We start from the raw sequence: 27,656 nt of genomic DNA, 5'->3' as shown, positions 1-27,656 counted from the left end.
CCTATTCTATATGATAAATTTATGCAATAGGTTTTCATAAAACAGATTTCACAATTTCCAGAAAACATAAATTTTTCCTTTCACTTTAAAACTTATCAAGGACAACAAGAATGAATGATATGCATAAAAAGCCCTAGAGATGCATGCTACAATCATAAGTACTAAGCTCTATTCAACATGCTCTTATTCTCTAAACTTTTCTAATGTAATCTATATGGCAATGTATGCTCCTAGATCTTCTAGATATGTCAGATATGAAAATATGAATGATATGCCACATGGGCCAGAATTCCAGCACTTATACTAATCATAATGATATTGATATTAATCGATTATTAATCCACTTGATCGATTTATGGACTTTTAAAAGTTATTTTTCTGTTATGTCTTAATTGATAATATAGTGTCTTAATCGATTAACGTACCAACAACATCAGATTGGCTAGTAACTGAATTCTTGATAATCGATTACACATAATACTTAATCGACTATGATGATTAAAAATGTTTTTCTTGATATATGGTAAACTACCTATATGATATGAACAAGCTATACATTGTTTTTCAAATATAATACCTTTAATGCATAAGACTATGTATGTCAATACATGAGCCTACTTATCATAAGATATCTAGATGTGATGTCTCAATTTTAATCTTGATTATATTAAAGCTCTTGTGAGAATCCACCTAGGTTTACCTAACCTAGACTCAATCTAAGGCAATCATCTTAAGACTTCTAATAAAAGTAAATCTTACAACACCCTAAGTCTATAGACACAACCTATGAGTCTTCAACTCATTGTTTGTTGTACGATCTTCAAGCTTACTTGTATGTCCGTTAAATTCATCAAAATTTAGGTTAGCAATCCACATATATTTTCCATTTGGAACATCATGCATTCTAATAATACATGTGCTCGAAGTATGACCATGCAATCCACAATAAAAGCAAGTAGAGGATTTAAGATATGATATTTTCCAAAGATCTACCTGTTTCTTGTAAAATGTGTTATTTGCTTCCATATATCCCAAACCGGATCTAATACCAACATATTTACATTTAGCAAGTAATTTGTTTAATTTGTGACTACTAGATATGAATTTAGTAACTTTATCCTTTAAGACATTTTTTTTCTTTTTACATGAACATGCAATTTTCACAAGTAGATATCACATTTAACTTAGTGGTACAATCACATGAAGAGTTAGCATATTTAAAATCTAAGGTTTCATTTTCAATTTTGAGCTCATCAATAAAAAATTTCAGTTCACAAATTGTCTTTTCATATTCTAAAATCAACCTTTTTCTATCCACATACTTTCTAGCTAACTTTTCATGTTCTTCATGCATTTCAACATAAGCATCATAAAGTATATCATATGTGGAGAAATTATTGGAATTTGAACTAGAATCGGAAGAGTTTACCTCAGTAGACTCATCTTGCTCACTAATAAGTGCAAAAAATGCCTAAATTTCCTACACTTTTTTATGGCACTTATCCTTGGCAAAATTGAGAAAACCAACTTATTTCAACACTTTTGGATAAAATATTACAATCTTGTATATATGATTTGTGTATTTCTTTTCTACTTTATTTTGTAGGATTTAGGCAGAAAAGAGATGAATATTCAATTGCAAGCAAAGTGCTCAAAATAGGCCAAAATGATCCATACATGACATGCTTAAGCTTAGTGTGGCAAGTTGTGTGCTTAGCCTTAAGCATGACTCACCAAAACTTGGCCTATGTGGAAAGCATGAAGTCAATATGAAGCTGCTCACTAAGCAGCTTAGCTTGAACCAAATGCACACTCAGCTTGACCTGGACTCCAACTTGGAACGGTCAGACTCAACTAGGCACGATCAGAACAGAAGCCTGACACGAGCTACCACACACATGGCACGTGCTAAGTGCTCATTCAACAGCTTAGCGTTGCACCTAGAGCGCCCAGTGTGGAACGAAGTACCAAGCCACATCAACATCAAGCACGGTCAAGCTGCTCAAAGTTAACTTAGCACCCAAGTATGCTTACCTCATGCATGACCTCACCATAAGTAGCCTCCTTAGGCTTTTCAGAAGTAGCTCACAATAGCTGGGCCAAGTAGCTCACCATAGCTTGGGTAACTCAGCCCTAAGCAGGTGACTAGCTGCTTGGCCAAGTGACCAAACCCATGTTGAAGGGTTTGGTCAGCAGCTTAACGTGGAAAGGAGCAGCTTAGCGGGGTCTTGGAACTCCTATAAATAGGAGGCACTTCAAGGCTAAAAGATATTCATCACTTCATCAACTTCACACATTCACTAATCCACATCTGAATTTCTCTCTTCTTCTACACCTTCTTATAATTTCTTGGAGGATATTTACTCCAAAGTAGCTTAGATAATTTTTTCTAATTTCTCCTTAATTTAAGAGGAGAAGGAGTAATCAAATGAGATGCAAAAATTCATTTTGCAATCTCATTTATGCATGGTAAAGTATCATAAATCCTTGGATTAAGATGGCTAATGCTCCTAAGTTTTAGTTGAATTTTGGCTCACTAATATTTCTTGTAATTTCTTGTTTCATTATGTTGAATTATCTTTAAGTTATTACTTTGGCAATTTCAATTCTTTAGAAAGTGCTTAATGCGGATTTAGCTTGATCACCTAAAACTTGATTTTCATATCCAAAATGCTTCTTTTTAAAGTCTTGACAAATGAACTAAAATCACCTTAGCTCATTTGTAAAATCAAATCATCCATTTTAAGTAACTTGTAATCAAGGCTAATCAATGTTTACGGAGCCTGAAATAAGACATGACAACTTATTTCATCTAGTGGCAATTTTCTATTGATTAGTATATTTTGCAAGGTTTGAAAATCACTTTTTCTCGCCGGGGGACTAGTGGAAATTTTATGAACTGATGTTTGGAATAACCAAAGTATAACATATAACTTTCATAAAAAAATTTCATAGAAACATGTTAAGAAATATTTCCACCATTCAAACTAAATTTTCACTTCAAGAATTTGTGCATATTAATTGTTTATGTTTACTTGTTAGAATGTTAAAATTTCATAAACAAAACCAACCAAAAATATGTTCAATCTTTATTAGTAATATAACATGTTTATAATAAAAATTCTATTAGGCAAATCCTTGTGGAATGACATAACCCTATACTATACTACAATTGAATCTTGAAAGAGATACAAATGTGAAATAGTAAAGTGTTATCAAATAAGTTTTATTTGTTGACAAAGAAAGAAACCTTGAATCAATGTGCAATTTAATTCATAAATTGTATCTTTGTGAAAAGTAAAAATACACAGTCATAATGAGTGATCTAACTACTAACTTTTATTTTCAGTCATTTACATTTTCGCAACTAACATTAACTTTCTCTCATTAAATTCTACAACTAACAATTTGTTGCTTCATTCATTTATTCTTTACCAACCTTCCATAAGGAAGTAGTTCGGTTAGTAAAAGGAAATAAAAATAAATATCACTCATTATCACTTGTATTAATTTGTTAAATTCATGCCATAAGCTGATGTTGGAATTTATTCTACAAAACCGAGATGTTATGAAGCTGTTAATAATTCACTAAAGCTAAATTTTTGATCAAATTGAATATTCTTGAAACCATTATGCTGGCGTTGCGAATTCTTCCCAACAAAGCCGAGATGGCGAGCAAAGAATAAACCTGTAACTAAATAAATTGATCAAAATCAGTCTTGTCTCACTAAGCAAGAAACAAAAAAAACTCTTTCAACACTCACTTACTTTGTGAGAATTCAGCTTTTGGGTCATTAGACATAGCTTGTTTGATTCCTCATCTTCCGAGATGCTTGTTGATGTAGTTCCCTCTTGGGATGCATCCTAAACGATGTATGTCTTCTTAGCTTTGATGTCATGCTCAATCTTCTTGAGAGAAGTAGGACATGTGTACCTCATGTGACTTACCTTCCCATACTTACGGCAAGTTGTTTTGTCTTTGAGATACTTGCTCATTTTGATTGAACCTTCTTCATCATACTTACGAAACTTTTTGAGTCCTCCATTCTTTCATAAGTACTTTCTGAATTTTTTGATGAGGAGGAACATAGTTTCATCACTTATGCCGGAATCGGACTCAACATCACCAATTTTCTCTTTTTGACTTTTTGGATGTGATTTTGTTGCTTTGAAAGAGATTCCTTTGATTTTCTCATCCGTTTCTCATTGAGTGTCAAATGTCTTAACTTTATCTCATGTTCTTGAAGTTTTTCAAATAGCGAGTGTCATTTTGTCCAAGTCCTTTGACTCCATGATAGTTGTCACATTGGGTTGCTATTTCTTGTCAAGACATTTCAACACTTTATTCGTTAGTTCATGTTTAGCAAATGATTTATCTAATGCAATGAGATGGTTAATAATGTGAGTAAATTGCTTTTGCATATCAGAAATAGACTCATGTGGAAACATGTGAAATAACTCATACTCATGTACCAACATATTTAATCTAGATCGTTTGACCTTACTGCCTTCGTGCATTACTTGTAAAGTGTCTCACATATCCTTGGCACTATTGCACTGAGAAATCCTAGAACTCATTGTATGAAAGTGCAGAGTTAATAATATTTTTTGCTTTCAAATCAAGCTGCACTTTTCTCTTTTCCTTGTTGGTCAAGACTTTTTGGTTTCTCCTTCCACCATGTATAGTGAAACGGAAGGTCCATATTCTACAGCATCCCAAATATCTGTATCAATGGCCTAAAAAAGGATCCTCATTTGGATTTTCCAGTAGGTGTACCCCTCGCTACTGAAAACCGAAGGGCGGTTGATGGATGCGCCATCGCCGCCAAAAGGGTTATACGAGCCCATGGCAAAAGTGCTTAGGATCAACGATCTAAGTTGTTAAGCTAGCATGATCATACAAGCTCTGATAAAAGTTGTTTGGTCCCACAGGGCTCTGTAACTCACCTAGAGGGGGTGAATAGGTGATACGGTACACAATTACTATTGCTCGATTAACAAACATATTTACAAGTTTCCTTACTGCTTAATTGATTAACAACACATATAATATACTAACTCATTCTGTAGATAATTGATTAACTAAAGAACCTAATCGATTATTTAGTTCTTGTTCTATGAAAAACAGTTTTCTTTGATCTCCAAGATTATCAAGATTTAACTAAACTTATATGCATTTTTAAAGATGATTAAGAATAGTAAATGCACATAACAAAATATGCAAATAAATCAGAATGATATGCAAGTCAACTTAAGTAAATCCAGTAATACATATATGTAAAGAGTTAAGGGTTGAGAAGAATGAGACACAGCTTTTATCCTAGTTCCTTTGTGGGTCTACTTGCAAACTATGTTCAGGCCTCCCCTACTAATCTTAGGATATTTTTCTTCCCTATGAAATATAATTGTTTCTTACAAACACAATTCCAATACAACGCATAAGAACTCCCTTCTTGGATCCGTTGAGCCCTAAACTTGGTTTGACCACTCAACTCGCCTACTCAGATACCAACACCTTTCGCGATTCTGGCCCCAATCGATTTCTCTCTCTACCCAAGAATTGTTGCCCTCATGAAGACACATACTAACTAATCACAGCTAGGATTTCTCAAACCAATTCTCTATCAATGGTGATACTAAACACACCAAGAGAATATGTCAATGCTAATGTCTAAATCTTTCAAGTTATTGATGAACCTATGTGTGCAGAATATTCAGTGTTCTAGAATCTAAGAACCCTTCTTCAAATCTCACAAAACCATAATATAGAAAATGTGAGATGTAAGGTTTCTTTATAAAGATATGACAAATAAGCTCTTTGGAAATCTTTCTAATGATTCTCCATTTTCTCTCTTTTTCAAAAGAACACTTTGAAAATTTCTCTATGGATATGAAAGTGTAAGAGCGATGTGATTTTTTAGGACTATGTTAAATCTATATGTTTTTTGTTATGTGTGTTCTAACTATCAATGATATGAAGCAAAATGGAAAAACTTGGATTAATATACAATTCTATTTTCGGGTGTAGATAATCGGCTATCACTAAATATTAATCGATTAACGATTACTTAAAATACAAGAGACCAGAAATTGTAACAACCCTTAATCGATTAAGCTTATACTTAATCGATTAACAGGTTCCCAAGATTTTCAATGCTTAATCGATTAAAATAACTCTTAATCGATTAAAGGTTTTTCCAAAAGATATTTCAATGTGATATGAACATCCTACATGATTTGTAAAAGTATGATGCATGACGTTGAATAATGTATGATTTGTAAATGTGATATGAACCTCATACATGATTTGTAAAACTCTTTTTAAATACATCAAAGTCATATGATCATGGATTTATGGCAGTGCATGTAAATCATGTATGTATGCATGTAAGTCTCATTTTAGTTATGATTGATTTTAGCTTGTGAGACTTCCATTAGGGTTCATCCTAGTCTAAACTCTTTCTAAGCAAACATCTTAAGACCTAATAAAGATATAAAAACACATAGCCTCTAGATCTTCTTGAATGTTTTAGCTTGTGTGAATTTGAGTCTTGACTTTGTTGTTGACTTTGATGTTTGTTGATTTGTTCATCCCGTCAAGCTTGTCCTTCATATACAATCATTTTTGTTGATCTTTGTCTTTATCAAACTATGTCTTCAATCTTTATTTTCATCAACCTATATCTTCATCAAAATCTATATGTTGTATGTTTGCATATACAATCTGCTCATTGATGCATGCTTGCATTTTACATGATTGACCATGCTATCATTCGGTCAGCGAACTCTGGCTTGTGTAGAATCTGTCAGATAGGTTGGTTGGTTGTGACTACTGTTAGATGGGATTGAAAATACTACCGTAGCCGCCTGGTGACCACCAATAGGCCATATGCTACTTTTTCCAACCGTTGATACCTAAGCTCTAGACCTTGTAGTGCCTCACTTGTAAAATATACCAGGCTCTGGCCCTCCTCCGTCTCATGGATCAGATTGGCGGCCATGGCCTCATCTTCCACTACAAGGTACACATGTACGACCTCATCGGGTGTTGGCTTGGTTAGTATTAGCGGGGCGACCAAGTACTACTTGAAGGTTTGAAAGGTCTTTTCAAAATCAAATGACCATTCAAAATTTTTGATCTTCTTCAACAATTGGAATAATGGGAGGGAATGCTTGGCGGCTGATGGGAGAAACCTGGACAAGGTGGCCAAATGGCCATTCAACTGTTGGACCTCTTTTATCGACCAGGGGCTTCTCATGTCAATGACTGCTTGGTATTTGCTCGAATTGGCTTCTATTCCTTGGCTGGTCAACAGAAAAGCGAGGAATTTTTTGGCTTCCACACCGAATCTGCACTTCTCCGGATTGAGTCTCATGTTGTAGTTTCGGAGTTGTCAGAAAATGTTCTATACAATAGGGACGTGATCTTCTTGAGGAAGAATTTTGACGATCATGTCGTCCATCTACACTTCCATATGTTGGCCAATTTTTCCCCCAAAGACCTTGTTCATCATTTGTTGGTATGTTACCCCTGCATTTTTCAAACCGAATAGCATAACAATATAGCAACAGACCGCTCGGTCGATGATGAAAGTAGTCTTGTCTTAGCCTGGTAAATAAATCAGAATCTGATTATAACCCGAGTAAGCATCCATGAAGAATAAATACTAATAAACTGAGGACTTATCTACCTGACGGTCAATATTGGGAAGAGGATATGGATCCTTATGGCAGACCTTGTTCAATTATGTGTAATCCACACACATCTGCCACTTCCCGGAGGGCTTTTTTACTAACACCACGTTTGCTAGCAAGTGGTGTAAGTGATTTCCCAGGTGAAACCGTCCAACAGAACCTTAGTCGTTTTCTAAGCGACCTATGTTGTTCTCTCAGCCCCCATTTTTCTCTACTTCTATGCGATCGGTTTTGCCCCTGGGTTGATGGTCAGCCGATGACACATCACTAAGGGATCCATTCTTTGCATGTCGACTGGAGTCCAGGCAAAGAGGTCCTTGTTCGCCCTCAAGCATTTGATGAGCTTCACTTTCTAGACTTCTGAAAGGGTGTTGCCCATATATAGCAGGTTGATGTCTAGCGGTCCTGGCTGTAAGAAGGTTTTTCCCCTCTAGTTGTGGACGGAATTCCCCTTCATCAGTCGGACATCTAGCTCTACCATGTGTACGCCCCTTATCCTTTTTATCAGGGTGGTCCTCTTTTTGTTGATTGGCTAGGGCGGAGACTCATCTGGTAGCAGCTTCATGCATTATGATGGTCTCCCCCCCCCCCATTGCATACTCGGAGATAAAAATGGAGGAACTTCATGCACAAGTGTGGTGTGGAGACCACTACTTCAAGGCGGTTGAGTGTTGGACGACCCAAAATGTCATTGTTAATTGATTTTCAATCAATGACCAGGAATTTGGTTTGGACTGTCATGCTCAATGGTTGGGCATCAACTGTCAACCAAGCATCCACGTAGCCCCGTGGAGTTATGCCTTGACCGGTGAATCGTACTAGCTGCCCATCATAAGGTAGTAGGTCACAGTCATTTAGTTCCATCTTCTCAAACAAATCTTGCAACATGATGTCAATCGAACTCCCTTGGTCGACAAAGAGTCTATCGACCTTATTGTTGTTTAGTTTTATAGTGATGACCAAGGGATCATCAGGCTCTCGGACGACTCCTTCATAATCACGATCTTCAAATGAGATAGAGGGAGCAGCCTTGTTGACATATTGTTGGCGGGCATCTATTGCGGTCACTTGCATGACCTCCCGTACATGCCTCTTCTGGGCTGATGTGGAAGTATCGCTTATAGAAAATCCCATAGAAATGGTGTTGATATCAACAGGGCTCCTATGTTTGTGGTTGTTTGGACGGTACCTTTCTATCTGATCACTATTCGAAGGACGTCCCTGTTGGAGTCTTGGAGGGGAATGCCTCTTCCGGGGACTGGGTCAATGAGATGGAGGTTATCGTCTTTGTTGGGTTATCCCAACTATGAAGCATTGTAGGTGGTCGGCCTATATCAGAACTTCCATGGTGTCCTGTAGCTTGGTACAATCATCTGTCATGTGATCGAACATGTTGTGATACTCACAGTATTTAGATTGGTTTTGCGGCCCCACCTTCTTATTCGGATTAGGCATGGGGAGCTGAACCAGGTGGGTTGCCATGACCTCTTGTAAAATTCTGGAGCAACTAGCATTAATGGGTGTGTATGTTGTGTACTTGGATTTTCTTAGCTGGCGTGGGGGATCATTTCTTGGATGATCATGGAACTATGGTCTTTTGGCTTCCCTTGAAGGGTTGTGTGTATGGTGCTCGGTGAATGGTTGGATATTGGGGGTTTCCTCTAGGTTAATGAACTACTGGGATTTGGAGCGGAAGTCTTCCATAGTGAGGTCAATGTATTTATCCAGCTCTGTTCTGAAGAGGCCCTTATGTAAACCCATGATCAGCATATGTGTAGTCACATCGGGACTCAAGGTGTAGACTTTCATTGCCTTAGAGTTAAATATGTCTAGATATGCACATATGGACTCGTGTGGGCTTTTCCGAATAGCGGACAAGGATGTGGATGACCTAGGTTGTTCCTTGGTAGTCGTGAAACGTATATTGAACTTATTAGCCAAAGTGGGCCATTGACTAACGCTATTTGGTGCCAACCGTGTGAACCACTATAGAGCATTGTGATTTAGAGTGAGTGGGAAGGCTCATCATATGATTGGGTCGGTTGCTCCGTGGAATAGCATGGATGCTTCAAAAACATCGAGGTGGTCTTGGAGGTCCGATGTTCCGTCATATTGGTCAATAGTGGTTAGGTGGGCTAAGTGTTTAGGTAAAGGGTAGGACATAATGGCTTCTATGAAGGGGTGTTTGGCTCCACATGTGTTATGGTCGGATAAGCAGGTATTATTTGTGTTCCATGTATGCGGGGAATTGTTATGAGTAGGGTGGGATTCTCTAGCGAACTTGGCGGTATGTGCTTGAATGGTTAGTCGCAATGGTCTATAGCCCGACTTCGTTTTAGATTGGCGGAGGTCTTCTAGCAGTTGGCATGTTGGTCGATTACTTTTTCATGTCGTTCCAAAATTTGGAGGAGTTGTTGGTTGGTCGGAGGTGGTTGTGTTGGGGTAGTGTTGTGACTCTGGCTGGATTGGTGTGAAGGTTGTATTTGGGATGAAGGGTTGATGGAAGGTGTGTGGTAGTTAGGAGGCATGTTCATGGGTATTGGTTCTATCTGACTGGTTGGGTTTACTTGGTTTCAGGTGGTTACCATAGTGTAGGTAAGCCATAAATGACGTCAATGTTCTTTTATGGTTGATCGGAATGGTCGGACTAGAAGTCCAGGCAAGAGTTCTTTTGGTGTTTGGATGGAGGTTGACTTGAACCCGTCGATGGAGGTACCTGAAAAGGTTCACCGACAATCAAGTTAGTAAGATTTTAGAGGTAATGCTCGATAGCAATATGCATGAAGTAAGAGTAACAATGATAAGTGATGAATGAATAATACTTCCTGATGGGGTATACCCTTATTTATACTGGTTGAGATGGATGTCATGGCTCTGGAGGGTACTAATGGCATGGCCAACTGTTTAGGCCTGTCGGGTGCTGCTTTTCCAGTGTCAGGTGGATCTAACAGGTCCATACTCTGTGCATAGTTGACTTATAGCTGGTGGCAGGTCTAGTGGCCGTATTTCAGGCATGTCCTTGTCGTGTTGGCAGAAGGGTAGGTGGGAATTGCAAGGGCGTGAAAGTGTATTATTGGCGGCGTGTCAAGCAAGAGTGGTCCCAGTTCCGACCTAATATGTCTGGTCAAAGGTGATGAGTCTGTTTAAGCTCTTTGATCGATTATGGTCAGCTCTTGGTCAACTGAGAGATAAGCCAATCCGATAAGCTGAGATATCCAGATTATCGGGGTGGAACACTTATTATTTGGGAATTAATATTCTAATCAAAACTCTAAGGGATCAACTGGATTCCTTAAATTGATTCTTATATTTTCTAAAATGATATGAGTTAGGGTCTGAGTTCTTATTGTATCAGGCCAATATCTTGATGCTACCTCTATCAATTTTATAACTTTGTGAAATTAATTGAAGTATCTTGGCATGATAATTTCTTTATGTTAACTTCTGATGTCTCTTTCATTACTACAACTGATTAAAATTGTTATTTCGGACTCCTCATGTATTTTTAGTATTTCCCTGTGGGTTTGATAGCTCGATCAATTTTTTTCTTCCCACGTGTAATGAAAGGTTACAAGCATATTATTAAAAGCTTATGGTAATAAAGGGTTTCATTCGATTGCTAAAAAATAATATTCAAAATCTTTCATATCTTCTCCATTACTTATATGTATATATATGGCCTATGATATAAAGTTTATAGTTTCATTCATAGGGATTAATTTCCAGCTTCATAATCATTTCGTAAAGCTTTCCCATAATTTTTTTCGGACTGTACTGACAATTCATTGCAATTGTAATTCACTTCAAACAAACTTTTTTTTGTACTACGAGATTACCCTCACTTTTTCAATAAGGAACTAATATCTTTCAGGATATAGGACACCCCTCCTAACTTGTGTTACTCTCAGGAATCTAATTTTTGACTCTTTGGTCTTTCTCGAAATCTAGTGAAACTTTACACCACCAGATCAACACTTTACTGGTAAAGAATCTTCACTTTGAAACTGTACATGAGATTTTCATCCCATACTACTCCTATTTTATGTTTATAGACATAAAAAAAAGTGATAACCATTAATATTGGCATCTCAAATAAGGAACTTGGTATTCAAGACACTCGCATGGAATGGTTGCAACTATATAAAAATAGAAGCATAAATAGCTCATTTTGGAACCTAAAGAAAGAGTTTGATACTTAACACTTGTCACACGTACGACGGGAAATCACTCAAGCAAAGAAGTAGTTCATTTAAGCCAAAACTTGATCTAAGTACCTCTAACTTCTAAGACCAATATGTCAATGTATTCACATTGTCGATCTAACAACAGTATACATTTCTAAGCCCATGGGTAGAGTAAATAGTACCACTTGTAATAACTTGGTCCAATAAGTAGAGTAAAAAAATGACATGAGGATCACATTCTTGATCGGGCTTGCAAACAAACGAAATGTTGTACCATACAAATTCTAGTACAAATAACTCAGAAACTAACCAGACATTTCACTTTAAAAAAAACTATAATTCAATATTCTATTTCATTTAGTCTAAAAAACTGAAAAATGTCGTTATTATATAACTATATATAATTAATAATTACATAATTATGCATTTATTTACAAATAATCATTAATTATATATGATACATCAAATCCATCAAAGGGATTTAACCAATTAAATCTCATATGAAACTTCTTTCAATTTGATATCTGCTGCTCGTGTTTCATAACATTCATGAAAAAACAAGTTGAGGTTCAGAAAAATAACACATCCTACACCAAGAAAATTAAAAATTACAATCCAAAGGATCAGATCCTTGCCTTGTAAGTTTCATGGACAATAACAGAAATTAGTCCACATCTTGTAGGGACATAACGTAGACAACTCAATGCTACGGTTATTCTTGTAGTAACATTAACATAATTAACAATCGGTGAATTTCAATGCTATGGTTATTCAGGTAGTAACATTAACAAACATCATTCAACCCAAGAACCATTAACAATCTACAAGTTAAATACATTTTAAGAAATAAACAAAAAGTAACATTGTACAACTATGCATCTTCTTTTCTTATGGGCAGGTAAAAACTTCTAGTGGAAGAAGCTGTCTTCCAGCAAATCCAAATACAGAAGTAATTTGGAGGATAAGCATTGAAATGGAATGTTACTACCTGTCGAATATAGAATCAGCAAAGCTATACAAATCGGAACCTCCACTACGACTAGCATGACCCATAGAGGGATGATCTGGATAACGTGAAATGGCATTCATAGATGTTCTACCATACAAATCATCTACTTGTGCCGTTGTCTGGTGTCCACCCAAACTCGGCCCAACTGACCTCTCATCAGAGACTAATAATGACCCTTCCCCAATTCCATGTAATCTACTATAATACAGATGACTGTTGCTATTTGGCATTGTTCCAATATTGTCTATCATCATATCCCCCTGATACCCAGAATATGAACCAATTGGGGCACCAAATCCAGCTGATATAGCAGGAGCAGCCATACCTGTTCCATGCATATTACCCGTATCAGCTACAGTACCTCCAGGATAGCTTTCTGGCAATGACCCTGAAACAGATCCAATTTGTGACGAGGATGCAGTTGGAAAATACTTTGAGTAGCCATAGGACCTTCCATCCAGATAACGTGCCACCAATAAATCATCATATGAGGTATTTCCATCTATATGACTAGCAATCCTTTGCTCCTGCAAGGCAGCGAGTGAAGGTGATGCCACATATGGATCATCCTCATGTAATCTTGATCTTTTTGACTTTGGAATCTTCACTTTCTTTGGGGAACTGTTTTTCTCAACTTTCCTTTTGGGTCCTACATTCTCTGTGATTTTTTTATTGATATCACTAATATCTTTCTCCAAGTTGATAATCTTATCCTTAAGATGCCACCCAGGAAGAAGTGTTTCTAAGTCAATCCTGTGACCTTCCAAACACTTGACTACAGACTTCAATGCATTCAAATATTTTTCACTTGCTTCTTTCTGTGAAAGATCAATTTAAATCAGCCATGTTAATACTCAACAAAACATAACAAATAAACAATGTTTACTACCATTCTAGAACTTACCAGCACACTAGGAATATCATGTGATTCTTGCTTCACTTTAGCTTTCCTCCAAGCATCTGCAGATTTCTGTAAAAATGAAGACAGCATTGCCTGAATAGAATATTTCTCTTCAAACCCAAAGGTATAAGCCAAATCAACCACTTCAACAGCCATGCCCCTTTTCATCAATCCTTCTGCCATAACTGGCCAATAAAAACAGAAAATGGGATTAAAAAAACTTGAGAAAGCAACAAGTTCATACAATCATTAACTTAAATTAGAGAACAGAGAAGTTAGAAAGGCTTTGATTTTCAATCTTTGTTGGTTGGTAAAGAGTAGAATATTCTTTCCAATTCATTTTCATGCTATTCGGATGAAAAATTCATTGGGTAGTGTCTAAACAATTTATTAGGAATACCAGAATAGTATAAATTTCCTTATGTATGTTAGGTTGCATCTAAAAACATCCAAAAGATATATAAGGCAGCATCTAGAGGGTTTAGATGGTCCTTTTTATAAGGAGCTTTACAATTTCAATGAAGTATGTCTACCTCCTTTTGGTGGACGTGACAGAAATTATGCAAATAAATGTAATGGAGTCGCCATCGATGTTTTTTAGAGGGAAAACATGAAAAAACAACTTAAAGAGCAAGGATTAATCTGCTCACAGAGAAAAAATTACATTCGGGATTCAGTTATGGACGAGGAAGGTATTAGGGACATCATACTGCCCATTATAAATACGATATCTAAATCAATCACGTGGATATTGATTCAATGCATTTATTAAATAAAAAAACCAAAAAATATATTTTTATTCTTTTGTACCTGACAGGGAAGTATCCACTCTTGTGTATCTCTAGATGCAATAGAGAAATCAAGACGTAGTTCTTCTAAAAAATGGTTGATTAGTTGATATTTTTTATTATTAAAGTTAACAAGATAAGAAAACATGAGAAGACACTAGTCCTATAGTGAACTACCTTACCTTGCTCTGGACAACATAAAATTGTGTGATAAGGCACTCAACCTATAATGGGGAACCTTATATTGCTTTTTTAAATTATTTGAAAGATTAACAAAATAAGGTAATGCGACAAGGCACAAGGCCTATAGTGAACTACCTTATATTGTTTTTTAAAATTATTTGGAAAATTAACAAGATAAATAATACATTAGTCCTATAGTATACTACTTTACATTGTTTTTTCATTAATTATGTTTACAAAATTAACAAGATGAGATAACACGATAAAGCATAAGACCTATAGTGGGTTACCCTATATTCCTTTTTCAAATTATTTGGAAAATTAACAAGATAAGATAACGCGACAAGACACAAGGCCTATAATGGACTACCTTATATTACTTTTTAAAATTATTTGGAAAATTAACAAGATTAGGTAACGCGATAAGACACTCAGCCAATAGTGGGGTACCTTATATTACTTTTTAAAATTATTTGAAAAATTAACACGACAACGCACAAGGCCTATAGTAGGCTACCTTGTATTGTTTTTTAAAATTATTTGGAAAATGTTAAACTGGCACAGATTAGAATAAGAAAGAAAAAGATAGGAATTCAATGAATACCTCAAGGATCAGGAAACCCTAGATCCCTATTTTATTGAATTTCGTAGAATTGATTACAATGAAGAAGAAGATAGAATCTAGAGAGAATTACAATGACTGATTTCCCTGAAATCAGTTACTCACCCACTAATTTCCCAAAAAGTACTTCTAACTACCTCCTAGCTTTCTATTTATAGAATTCTTAACTAATTCCTTTAGGAAGTTAGTTATTTTCAGTTATGCCACGCTGGCGCCTCTCATACACCTTAGTGATTGGAGGTTTCTTCCTCCTTTTAATCCTATCAATACTCCCCCCCAAAAGTTTCACCTTGTCCTCAAGGGGAAAGTTTGGAAAGGCCTCTCTGATTTGAGTAGTCAGCTCCCAGGAATTGTCACAATCTAGAAGTTTATCCCACTGAACCAAAACTTCTTGTTGCCCATCACTTTTGTCTCTGCTCTGCAATAAAGCCTTGGGGCTCACCTGTAGTTCATATTCTTCAGATAGCATTGGTGGCAGAGGTTGGGCAAGTTGTACTGCTTTCAAAGATTTTTTGAGTAGGGTTATACATGGAACACTGGATGGATCCTGGCATGATTAGGGAGTTCCAATCTATAAGCCACTGAACCAATTTTCTCCAGAATTTGATAAGGGCCATAAAACTTGGCTGCTAACTTTGCTATAGGTCTTTTAGCTAATGATTTCAACTTGTAAGGTTGAAGCTTCAAAAACACCTATTCTCCTACCTCAAATTCCACCTCTCTCTTATGCTTATTAGCTTGAGCCCTCATCCTGTCCTGAGCCTTCAATAAATTATGCTGCAACTCTTGCAACACTATATCTCTGTCTTGAAGTAGTTGATTCACTGCCTCTACCTTAGAAGTGAAGGTACATCCTTTGATCAAGGTAGGAGGATCCCTCCCATATAGAGCTTTAAAGGGAGTCATGCCAACTGACCCATTATAGGTAGTATTAAACCAAAACTCTGCCCAAGGAAGCCATTCTACCCATTGCTTGGGCTTAGGGCCTGCAAAACACCTTAGGTAGGTTTCCAAGCTTCTACTCACCACCTCAGTTTGCCCATCAGTCTGAGGATGGTAGGCAGTGCTATACTTCAATTTAGTCCCTGCTAATTTAAACAATTCTTGCCAAAACTGATTGAGGAAGATCTGGTCTCTGTCAGAGATGATGGTTGCTGGAAAACCATGTAGCCTGACCACCTCCTTGACAAACAAAGCTGCCACATCTCTTGCAGTGAAAGGGTGGCCCAAGGGATGGAAATGAGCATATTTAGTGAGCCTATCTACTACTACAAATATAGTATCCTTCCCTTTAGCTCTAGGTAGGCCAGATATGAAGTCCATGGAAATATCTTGCCACACTTGAGTAGGAATTGGTAAAGGTTGCAACAAACCACTAGGGGCTAAGGTGGAGTATTTCTGTCTTTGGCACACATCACAAGTTTCTACATAGTGCTTCACGTAGCTCCTCATACCTTCCCAATAGAAGAAACTAGAGACCCTCTTGAATGTTCTAAAGAACCCAGAATGTCCCCCAGCCACACTATCATGACATTCAGCTAATATTAAGGGAAGTTTAATGGAGTTCTTGGGTAATACTAACCTGCCATTATATAACAATCTTCCTGCCTGAAACTTGAATCCAAGATGTGAATTAGGGTCACACATGAGATCCTGTATCACCCCTTGCCATTTAGGTTCTTGTTGCAATTCTTGAAACCAATCCTCTGCATCCTCTAGGTTGATGATAGACACAGCAGCATACATAGTTTTTCTAGAAAGGGCATCTGCAACTGTATTTTCCCTCCCAGGCTTGAATTGTATCTCAAAATCTAACCCAATAAGCTTGACTGCCCATCTAAACTGTTCTTCACTGAAGAGTCTCTGTTCTGTGAGGAATTTGAGGCTTCTCTGGTCTGTTCTCAGAATAAAATGCCTTCCCATCAAATAGTGCTTCCACTTCTGGATTGCCTGCACTACTGCCATGAGTTCTCTTTCATATACTGACTTCATCTGGGCCTTGACTGATAAACCCTTGCTCCAAAAAGCCAAAGGCCTTCCCTCCTGCATCAATACTGCCCCCAACCCTTTACTAGAAGCATCTGTTTCAATCACGAAAGTTTTAGAGAAATCTGGGACTGCCAAGAGGGGCAAGTTGATCATAGCAGTTTTCAACCTCTGGAAAGCTGTGGATGCTTCATTTCCCCATACAAAACTATCCTTTTTCAACAAGTCAGTCAAGGGCTTGGCTATGTTACCATACCCTTGTACAAATTTTCTATAATATCCTGTGAGACCTAGGAACCCCCTGAGACCCTTCAAATCTCTAGGAATTGGCCAAGTCTTCATAGTAGCAACCTTGGCTTGATCTGCTGCCACCCCTGACCCAGAGATGATATGTCCTAGATACTCCAAACTAGGCTTAGCAAAACAACACTTCTTTTTGTTAATTTTTAGTGAATTGGAACCTAATACTTCCAATACTTGCCTCAAATGTCCTTGATGGGCAGCCTCCCCCTTGCTGTACACCAAGATATCATCAAAAAAGACCAAAGCAAATTGTCTTAGGAAGGGCCTTAAGACCTCATTCATCAAAGCCTGAAATGTAGAGGGGGCATTTGTTAAGCCAAAAGGCATCGCAACAAATTCATAATGCCCTTCATGGGTCCTAAAAGCAGTTTTCTCAATGTCATTCCCCTTCATCCTAATCTGGTGATACCCTGACTTTAAGTCAAGTTTGGTAAACACATTAGCCCCTCCAATCTCATCCAGCAGTTCATCTATTATAGGAATGGGGAATTTGTTGGGAATGGTGATCTTGTTCAAGGCCCTGTAATCCACACAAAACCTCCAACCTCCATCCTTCTTCTTGACCAATATAATTGGACTAGAATAGGGACTAATACTATGCCTTATTACCCCTGATTCCAACATCTCCCCCACCAACCTCTCAATTTCTGTTTTCTGGTAATGAGGGTATTTATAGGGCCTCAAGTTTGGAATTGTAGCCCCTTCTACCAAATGTATTACATGGTCACACCTCCTAGTAGGGGGTAGCTCCTTAGGATCCACAAATAGCTCCTCAAATTCTGCCAATAAGCTGAGAATAGGCTCTGAAAGAGTGGGGGGTATTTCTTCACCTTGAAGAGATTCACACTGTATCAACAAACCTTCTCCTTCTTCTCTCAGAATTTGCATCAGTGCTCCAAATGGAAGCTCTGTTCGAGCCAAAGCTGGATTCCCAGAGATTTTGATCCATTCCTTCCCCTTCTTCACAGTGAGCTCTAATCTCCCAAAATCAGCCTTGACTTCCCCTAACTGAGCCAACCAATCCAACCCTAACACCATATCTACCCCTTTGAGATTAAAGAGATAGAAATCTTGTACCTCACTGAGTTGTTGTAGTTGGAACTTCAGCTGCTCACACTTCCCTTTACATCTCACCCTATGGCCATCACCTACCTCCACCCAATAAGCAGGGGTATCCAATACTTTTAACTGCAACTTCTTCACCATTTCTGTAGCAATAAAATTGTGAGAAGCTCCACAATCTATCAAGATGATTACTGACCTTGCACCCACCCATCCTTCCACCTTCCAAGATCTAGTAGTTGTAAAACCTGTCATAGAACACAGTGATAGATGCAGAGATTTGAAGGTCTGCAACTGCTCCTCCTCTTCTTCATTGCCCTCCTCTTCCTCATCTGCTTCTATCAATATCATTCTAAGTTGTTTATTTTTACATCTGTGTTCCCTATTGAAGGGTTCATCACAACGAAAGCACAACCCCTTTTCTCTTTTCTCCCTTATTTCTGCATTAGTCAGGTGCTTGAATTCTCCTGACTTGTTCTTCACACTCTCCTCAGAATGGCTTGGTCCAAGACTCCTCATCGAATTGCTGCCAGCAGAATTTTCTCACCTCCTATCTGCATTGGGCCTAGACTCCACAGTAACCGTTTTTGTATAAGAGTTGGTTCTGGATCCTCCAGATCCTCGTGGAATATAAGCAGGATGAATTTTTTTCGTTATCAACACATTCTTCTGCTCAATTAGCAAGACCTTTTGTATCAAGTCTGATAGAGATTGCAACTCATACAGCTTCACTTCTGCTTGCAATTCTTCCTTCAAGCCATTCAAGAAAATTCCCCTAACACATTCCTGATCTATGGACCTCAATGCTCCTACATATTTTTCGAAATCTTCAACATACTCTTCTACTGTCCCTGTCTGTTTAAGAGCCAATAACTGCTCAAAAGGGTTTTGCACCATGGAAGGTTGAAACCTTCGCACCACTGCTATCTTGAATCCATCCCAAGTAGGGTTTGGATTACATTTCTCCCACCAATGAAACCAGCTCAAAGCCTTACCTTCCAAAGCCATGACTGTAGCTTGCATCTTCTCTTCCTCCATTACCTCCTTAAGAACGAAATAACGTTCTAATCGATGTGTCCAACCGAATGCGTCTTCTCCAGCAAAAATTGGAATTTCTAATCTCCTCCACTTCTCTCTTCACAAGGTTTCGTCACTCTGTTCTCCCCAATTTCCTCTTCCTTCCTGTGGTGAACCATTACGACTACGATTGTGACCTAATTGCGACATGAGCTCTGCGATTTGTTCTCCATGCTTTCTGGCTAGTGCCTCCGCATACTCCAAACGTGTTCTCATTTCTTCTCGTTCCTGTTCCCAGTCTTCGTTGCTTCTTGCCATACTTCTTGTCTTCATACGCAGCACAGAGGATACGTGATTTTCAGGCACCAGAATTGGTGCTCTGATACCAGTGTTAAACTGGCACAGATTAGAATAAGAAAGAAAAAGATAGGAATTCAATGAATACCTCAAGGATCAGGAAACCCTAGATCCCTATTTTATTGAATTTCGTAGAATTGATTACAATGAAGAAGAAGATAGAATCTAGAGAGAATTACAATGACTGATTTCCCTGAAATCAGTTACTCACCCACTAATTTCCCAAAAAGTACTTCTAACTACCTCCTAGCTTTCTATTTATAGAATTCTTAACTAACTTCCTAGTTATTTTCAGTTACGCCACGCTGGCGCCTCTCATACACCTTAGTGATTGGGGGTTTCTTCCTCCTTTTAATCCTATCAGAAAATCAACAAGGTAACGCGACAGGGCACAAGACCTACAGTGCACTACTTTAGACAACATAAAATAGCGCAACAAGAAACTAGTCCTATAATGCACTACTTTACATTGGTTTTTTTAATTATTTTTAAAAAAATTATCAAGATGAGGTAACGGGACAAGGCACAAGACTTATAGTGCCCTACTTCTCCCTGTTTTAGAAAATATAAAGCAGCACGAAAAGACACTAGTCCTACAATGCACTACTTTACATTGTTTTTTAAAATTTTATTTTTATTTCATTTTTTATTAATATTATAATTTTTTGATACAATAAATAAATAACATAAATAAAAAGGTAAATAAAAAGAAGACGACAATAACAAAAACAATAATAAAAATTTATATACTTAAACTAAAAATCAAACAATAACATATTCATGATATGACCAAATGATGAATAGGGTAGTATTAAATCCAAATAAGAGTAATATTGAACATATCATCAAACAGAGGCAAAATAGGACATACGCAACATCAAACATGGAATAGGGATAATGTCAAACCAAAATAAGGATAACACTATTAACATTGTCAAATAAAATAAATAATAAAACAGAAAAACTAAAAGATAGGATGAGTGTAAACCCCAACTAGTGCACTTGCATGTTTGATGTATAAGAACCATAAGCAATAGAGCTCCAGTGGTATCAACATCAGCAACAGTAGACTCTACCTGCTGTTACTGCTGGATGGGCAGAGACAACATTGTCTCCCATGTGGGACGATGGCAGAGATTTTAGACAGCAACATATTCTTCTGTTATTGCTGGTGGCGCAGGGATAACGTAGTCCACCATGTGGGATGACACGATAAAGTTTAGGACTGCCTCCACTCTCTTCTTTTTTTTTCCTTCAGAATTTTACTCTCTCTAAGTTTGCATCTCTTTTTATTCTCTCTAGGATTGCCCCCTTTTTTTTTAATAATTGTGTTACTAAGTGTGGCACCTCCTTGCTTAAGTTAACAATATAAAAACCTAATTTGAATGACTAACAAAAGCCCAGCTACCAACTCACCTAATTTTTATTCCCTTTATTTACTTATTATTGCTTTTTGAAAAGATTTAATCTCGGCCAAAATTGGGTGTATATAATGTAATTATTACTTCTTTCCTTATTTTCCCTTATTAAAGGCTTTTACTCTCTGTCTAGCATAAAACAATAGAGCAATATAGTATACATAGAAATCCACAACAATTGATCATAGAAGAAGTCGTTGTAATGACAAACGGTTGGCCATATATGCATCTTATAGTCAAAATCTGCGTTGAACTCAAAAATAACTGATGGAAATTCACAGAAAATTTGTTTATATGCCAAAAAGGAGAATATGAATATGCATTTGTTATGATTTCGAACATCCAACAAAAGGGTCAGACTTAACAGCATCATGAAAACTTCAATCAACAACATGGAATATGGATCACGAAACTTCCTTCATATTCTTAAGGTAAACTATTAGCAGCCAGTTTCAAACTTAAAACCACATTAAATGGGTGGAAGAACCTAAACCCATTTTTGATTAACTGTGTTCAAAATCGCTTATAAAGAAACACCTATTTCAAAAATTGGGCAAATTCAAACATGCCCTTAAACCCCACTAGAAAACAGTTTTCTCCAAATTCAATGTTTCAACATTCCACCATACAGTATAAATCTTGAAATCATAGCAGTAAACTATCAATCTATCATGCATAACAACTCATTGCAGTACTTGCATCAAATGCAGTAAAATAATTCACAAAAGCATTTTCATTTACCTGAAACCCTTTTAAAAAGAGCCTGAGACTTTCGAAGCACCTGTGATATTTGCCCAGGATTGCTCAACCTCACCAAGTTCAACACATCTTCATTAGTGAAAAGATTAGAAATCCCAAACCCAACAATTAAAAGCAATAAACCACGGGCATCAATTTCGACAGCCATAGCCACACCACCCTCAACAACCATCCTATTCCTCCACTCAAACGCAGCGAAACCAACATCTTTCTTCAGAGACTTATCCACTTCTTTCTCACTCTCAACACCACCAAACATCAGATAGCACTCCAAAACAAGCACCGAAGCCTGTCTGGCCCGAACCATATGCGGGGTTTTCATGTATGCTTTACTACCTGACACATAAAACCTACCAATGCTTTCAAATACAAGTTTTGCCGGATTCGGTGAACTTTTCAGTGCTTCAGGGACTTGTTCCCGAAGGGCCGCCTCATCATCAGGTATATGCATCAATATGTACCTCCGAAAACCGCGGCTATCCATTGTTTTGCATAAAGTAACAATCTCACTCTCATTCTCCTTCACATTCTCATTCCCATTCTCAATTCCATCCTTAACAATCTCGTTTTCGTTATCATTAACATTTAATTTCGGAATATTAGCAGAATCTAATGATTTACCGTCGTTTTCAGTAACCGTCTGAACGGCGACATCACCACCGATGGCGGTGGTGGTTACAGTTCCTTGATTCAGGGATACAGATGCGGTGATTTCGTTGGATTCTTCATCGATGGCTTTTGTGATGAAATCGAAATGCTTCTGGAGCTCGTCGTACCTGTTCTTGAAAACTTCTATAGCGGCGGCAAGGCTTCCAAGTTCGTTAACCGATTTGGTTATATCGGCGGCGGCATTTTCCGGTTGAAATTGCGGCGGGGGTGGAAAAGAATTGGTGATGTTTTGGGGTTCTGCTTTGAGATTGAGAACAGTGGAAGGAGTACCCATTGAAGAAGACATGTGAGAGAAGAGAAAACTGAAATTGTTATCGGAAAATAGAGAATTGTGTTGGATGATGAAGGAAAATAGAGTGAAGGGGAAACCTAATGATTGTTGCTGAGAGAAGAGAAATCCGTACCCTCACTCTCGATGAAAACTTGGGTTTAAATACGGCCCGTTAGAGGAACCATCCCATTCAATTTTTTATTTGTAGTATCCGTCAACCCGATTAGTTAGATAGGATGATGGGATCGGAGGATGTTATATACAATTATACATTTACCTATTTAGATACTTTTATCTATATTATATATAAATATGAATTATTTTATAAATATTAAGTAAGTTTGGTAGTGAGTCGATTTGAGTTGGTCTCAACTTAATTAGAATTAATAATGATTAGAGGGAGTTGTTTTCAATGAAAACTACTAATTCCAATTGAAATTGTTAAAGTGTATAGACTTTCTAGCAAAATAACCAGCTCTAATTTATAAAACTTGCTAATTATACTAACAATCATTGATATCTGAGAAAGAATACTTAAATAGATTTTTATAACAAAAATAATTCTAATATATAAGCATATACTTGATATAAAAAAGTTTATATATAATCATTATAATTTTTTTTTGCATATATACATATATAAACAAATTAATTCATAAACCTAATGAGTTGATATTCTTAGTTTGAGTTCAGGTCATTTATTTAGGTAGATATTTTTTAGTTCAAACTCAAATGAAATTCATTAATCTAATTAATCTGAGTCTCATAAAAACTTTGAGCCACTTAGCTCAATTCCAACCCTAGGTAAAACAATATATTTATTTTGCTTTTAAATTTTACCTATTTTCAATACTTTATTTTAAATTCAATATTTTAACATTTATTTATTATTTTAAATAATGACAATTTACTTTACATCTTCTTATTATTCTATCAAATAAATCACGTTTTCTTTATTTTCTATTTTTTTATCTATACTAATAGATAAAGGGAAAACATAAAATAATTACCCATTTAACATTTATTTATTATTTTAAATAATGACAATTTACTTTACATCTTCTTACTATTCTATCAAATAAATCACGTTTTCTTTATTTTCTATTTTTTATCTATACTAATAGATAAAGGGAAAACATAAAATAATTACCCATGAAATATTTTATGTTTCCTTATTTTATCTTTATAACTTCTAATTTTATGTTTATCTATATTAATACTAATAAACATAAAATAACTACTCATAGAGTATTTTATGTTTCCTTATTTTAACTTATAACTTCTAATTTCATGTTTATATAAATTTCTGTAATTTATCTATCTATAGTTATATATACTACTAATAAAGCCAAAACAAATAATAACCACCATTATGACATAATTTTATATTCCAAATTTATCATTCGTAACATCTCTCATTAATAACTAGTATAAATTTTCACATATTACTTCCATTGCTTTCATTTTTTATATTAATATATCATTAATCTTCCATATACTATCTTATTTATATTTTCACTTCTCTATTGAGTTCATATATTGCATTTTTATATTTAAATTGTTATTTCTTTAATAGTATAACATGAAGCTGATATATTATATATTAGAAAAAAATACGAATGTGGGTTGATCGGCACATTGTATCGGTCGACATGTAACACCGTGTTTTTCCGAGCACGTTTAATCAGTATTTTTTAGGCTGAACCTCAGTTGAGTTTTAGTCTTGTATTATAATATTCTTGTTTGCCCTATTTTTTCAAGATTTTTGGAGAATAAAAGTTTACGAGACGATTTCGGGTGGTTTTATCAAGTTTTCGGCCAGTTTTTGAGCTATGTAAATTGGAATCGAATTCCGATTTCGCCGTTGGCTTCAAAATATTATTTCTAGGACACTAATTTTATTCGTAACGCATCTCTAGGTATTTTTTACCTCGAAATTCAATTTTCATCGTTTTGGACAAAAAACCAAAATCGGTACATCGCATATTTCTGGATGAAGTTACCTGGTAATACTCAGACATGAATTCAATTGTGAAATCACGTCACATAAATCAAGTAGGAGTATTAATCACATCATGGGTCAATGGCTTATCAAACAAGCAAAGCCAAAGCTTGCATAATCCCCTAAATCACTCACTCAATCTCCTCACTCCTCCACCATTAGACACATCACCTAAGCTAGCCTAAAGCTAGATTGCCTCTCATTAATTTTCAAATTTGAGAGAGGGTGAGGCTCTCCTATAAATACTTCACCCCATCCTATCATTTTTACACTAATTCACCTAAATAAAGTTAAGGTATTATTTCTCTTTTTCTCTTCTCCATTTTTCTCCACATACACCATGAGAAATCATATGAACCTTTGTGTAGTTTTTGACTTATGTGAAACTTAAAATTTTCCTTGTTCTTAGATGGAAAAACTATATCTTTGGACAAAGTTAGATGAGTTTATTTGCTTTAGAAATATTGGAAATTATTGTTAGTATTTGAATGTGTTTAAAGGTGATGATTTGAAAATCAAAGGAACCTTTATTATGTTTAAGAAAAGTTTATGTCTATTCTTGAAAGTTCAAAATGTTTATGAGTTTTGTTGAAATGTTTTTATTTTTAAAAGGTATTATGTGTAAAAGGTTGTTTAGCATATGTTATTCTTTGATTTCCAAGTTAAAGTAATGATTTGGGATAAAAGATGATTTATTAAAGTCTTGACTTCCTAAACTTACAGTGTTATGAAGTTTTGGATAGTAAAGTAGTAAAAGTGTTAACTTGTGATTTATAGTTCATGACTATGAAATCAACACCTATTAACCCTTGAGGTTATCCTAAAATTTGGAGGTGTTGAGATGATCATGAAATTAGTTGTGTTTTCTTTAGTGGCATATTTTAAATGAGGAGGTTGACCTAAAAAGTCTTGACTTCATAAACCTAAAGGGTTATGAAGTCGTAGATAGAAAAATAATTTAAAAGTGTTGATCTTGGTTAAGTTAGCTTACTTTAAAGTGGTAAGATTGACTTAAAAAGTCTTGATTTAAAAGTATTGATTTTGTTTAAGTTGACTAAATTTAAAATGGTAAGTCTAGCTTAATAATCTTACTTAAAAAGGTTAATCTTAATAAAAATGTTTTACTTGCAAAAGATAAGTTTTATGAATAGTTATCATTACCGGAAAAATGTAATGAAGTGGAAATACATGTCTAGAAAAGTTTTGTCTAAGGAAACACTTGGTATTTAAGTGTGACTTTACCTCCCACCTCTCTTTCCTCAGAACTAACCTGGTGTATATCCACAAATTATGACATAATTATGTTATAAGTTTTATTAAAACTTTATTTTAGAAAGTGTCATTGTTTTGTAAGACTTTCAATGATAAACTGATGATTCAAGAAATACCTAACCTTGAATCGGAGGGATAAAAGCGATTAAGTTCATTTTAGATTGGAAGTTTTATTTTCACGTAAAATGTTATTTCGTAAGAATAATAATTATCAAAGTGAACTAATTAGCGTTAATTTGATTTTGGCGTGATGAAGAGTTCGAGAAGAGACCCGACGAATTAAGCTCACTTGGAATCGAGTAAACAATATGTACGACACACTCAGGTGAGGGAGAAAGCATCGTGACACAGTGGTGTCCGAAATATACTTCAGGACCTCCAAACTCCCTCACAAGTTTGGAATTGTCTTGGGTATTAAGAAAGCTTATACTTAATCAATTGTCTGTTTTGTTTGGATTAAGTACAACAATATTTCTTATGCCGAATTATGTTAGGTTATGTTTATGTATGAAGATGTCATGATTATTCCTGTTTAATATTGCTCAAATAACTTTTCTAAGAATTATATGTATGAGATATTTGTTAAATTCAAGGCTTAAAAACATGTGTTATAAATGAGAAAAATTTTCATTGAGAAAATAAATTTAACTAAGTTTCAGGCTTTTCTCACTTGAGTGAGACAGCTCTCGCTTGAGCGAGACAGCTCTCGCTTGAGCGAGAAGTGTCCAGAGAAAACAAGTTTTCTCGCTTGGGCGAGAGAGCTCTCGCTTGAGTTGAAATATGCACAAAGAAAACTGGTTATTTTCTTGCTTAAGCGAGATAGCTCTCGCTTGAGCCGCATGTGCCTTATAAAAATGGCGATTCCCTCGCTTGAACAAGACAGATCGCGCTTGAGCGAGATGGCTCCATATAGACAAGACTTCTTAAGTTGTATGAACGATAACTCTCACATGTGCGAGAGTCTAATGACATTTTTGCCATCAAGAATTCATTCACTTCCAATCCTATTCAATAAAACCTAAAACACCTTTATTGGAGATAATGTTCTTTCAATAAGTAAATGTTGTAAAGATGAATAATTATATGAAATTCTTGGAAATGATACAAAGAAGAGTTGGCATATCTAAAGTGATGTATGTAAAGAATTGCATGGTTAGG

At 36.1% G+C, this 27,656-nt stretch overlaps 2 protein-coding genes across 2 annotated transcripts; both read right to left on the bottom strand.

Moving 5' to 3' along the window:
* Positions 1–12,487: 12,487 nt before the first annotated feature.
* Positions 12,488–23,373, bottom strand: LOC109336991 (protein FRIGIDA). Its single transcript, XM_019573845.1, has 3 exons — positions 22,267–23,373; positions 13,793–13,974; positions 12,488–13,706 (listed from the first exon to the last, which is right to left on the bottom strand). Exons 1-3 carry the CDS (start codon positions 23,237–23,239, stop codon positions 12,864–12,866), a joined length of 1,998 nt encoding a protein of 665 aa, XP_019429390.1. The 5' UTR covers positions 23,240–23,373; the 3' UTR covers positions 12,488–12,863.
* Positions 19,149–20,260, bottom strand: LOC109336992. Its single transcript, XM_019573847.1, has one exon. It carries the CDS (start codon positions 19,769–19,771, stop codon positions 19,277–19,279), a length of 495 nt encoding a protein of 164 aa, XP_019429392.1. The 5' UTR covers positions 19,772–20,260; the 3' UTR covers positions 19,149–19,276.
* Positions 23,374–27,656: the final 4,283 nt, after the last annotated feature.

The sequence above is a fragment of the Lupinus angustifolius genome, unplaced genomic scaffold (genome assembly GCF_001865875.1).
Source record: "Lupinus angustifolius cultivar Tanjil unplaced genomic scaffold, LupAngTanjil_v1.0 Scaffold_1_651, whole genome shotgun sequence".
Taxonomy (NCBI): Eukaryota; Viridiplantae; Streptophyta; class Magnoliopsida; order Fabales; family Fabaceae; genus Lupinus; species Lupinus angustifolius.
The sequence above is the reverse complement of the archived record's forward strand: the minus strand, read 5'-3'. Positions and strand labels throughout refer to the sequence as shown.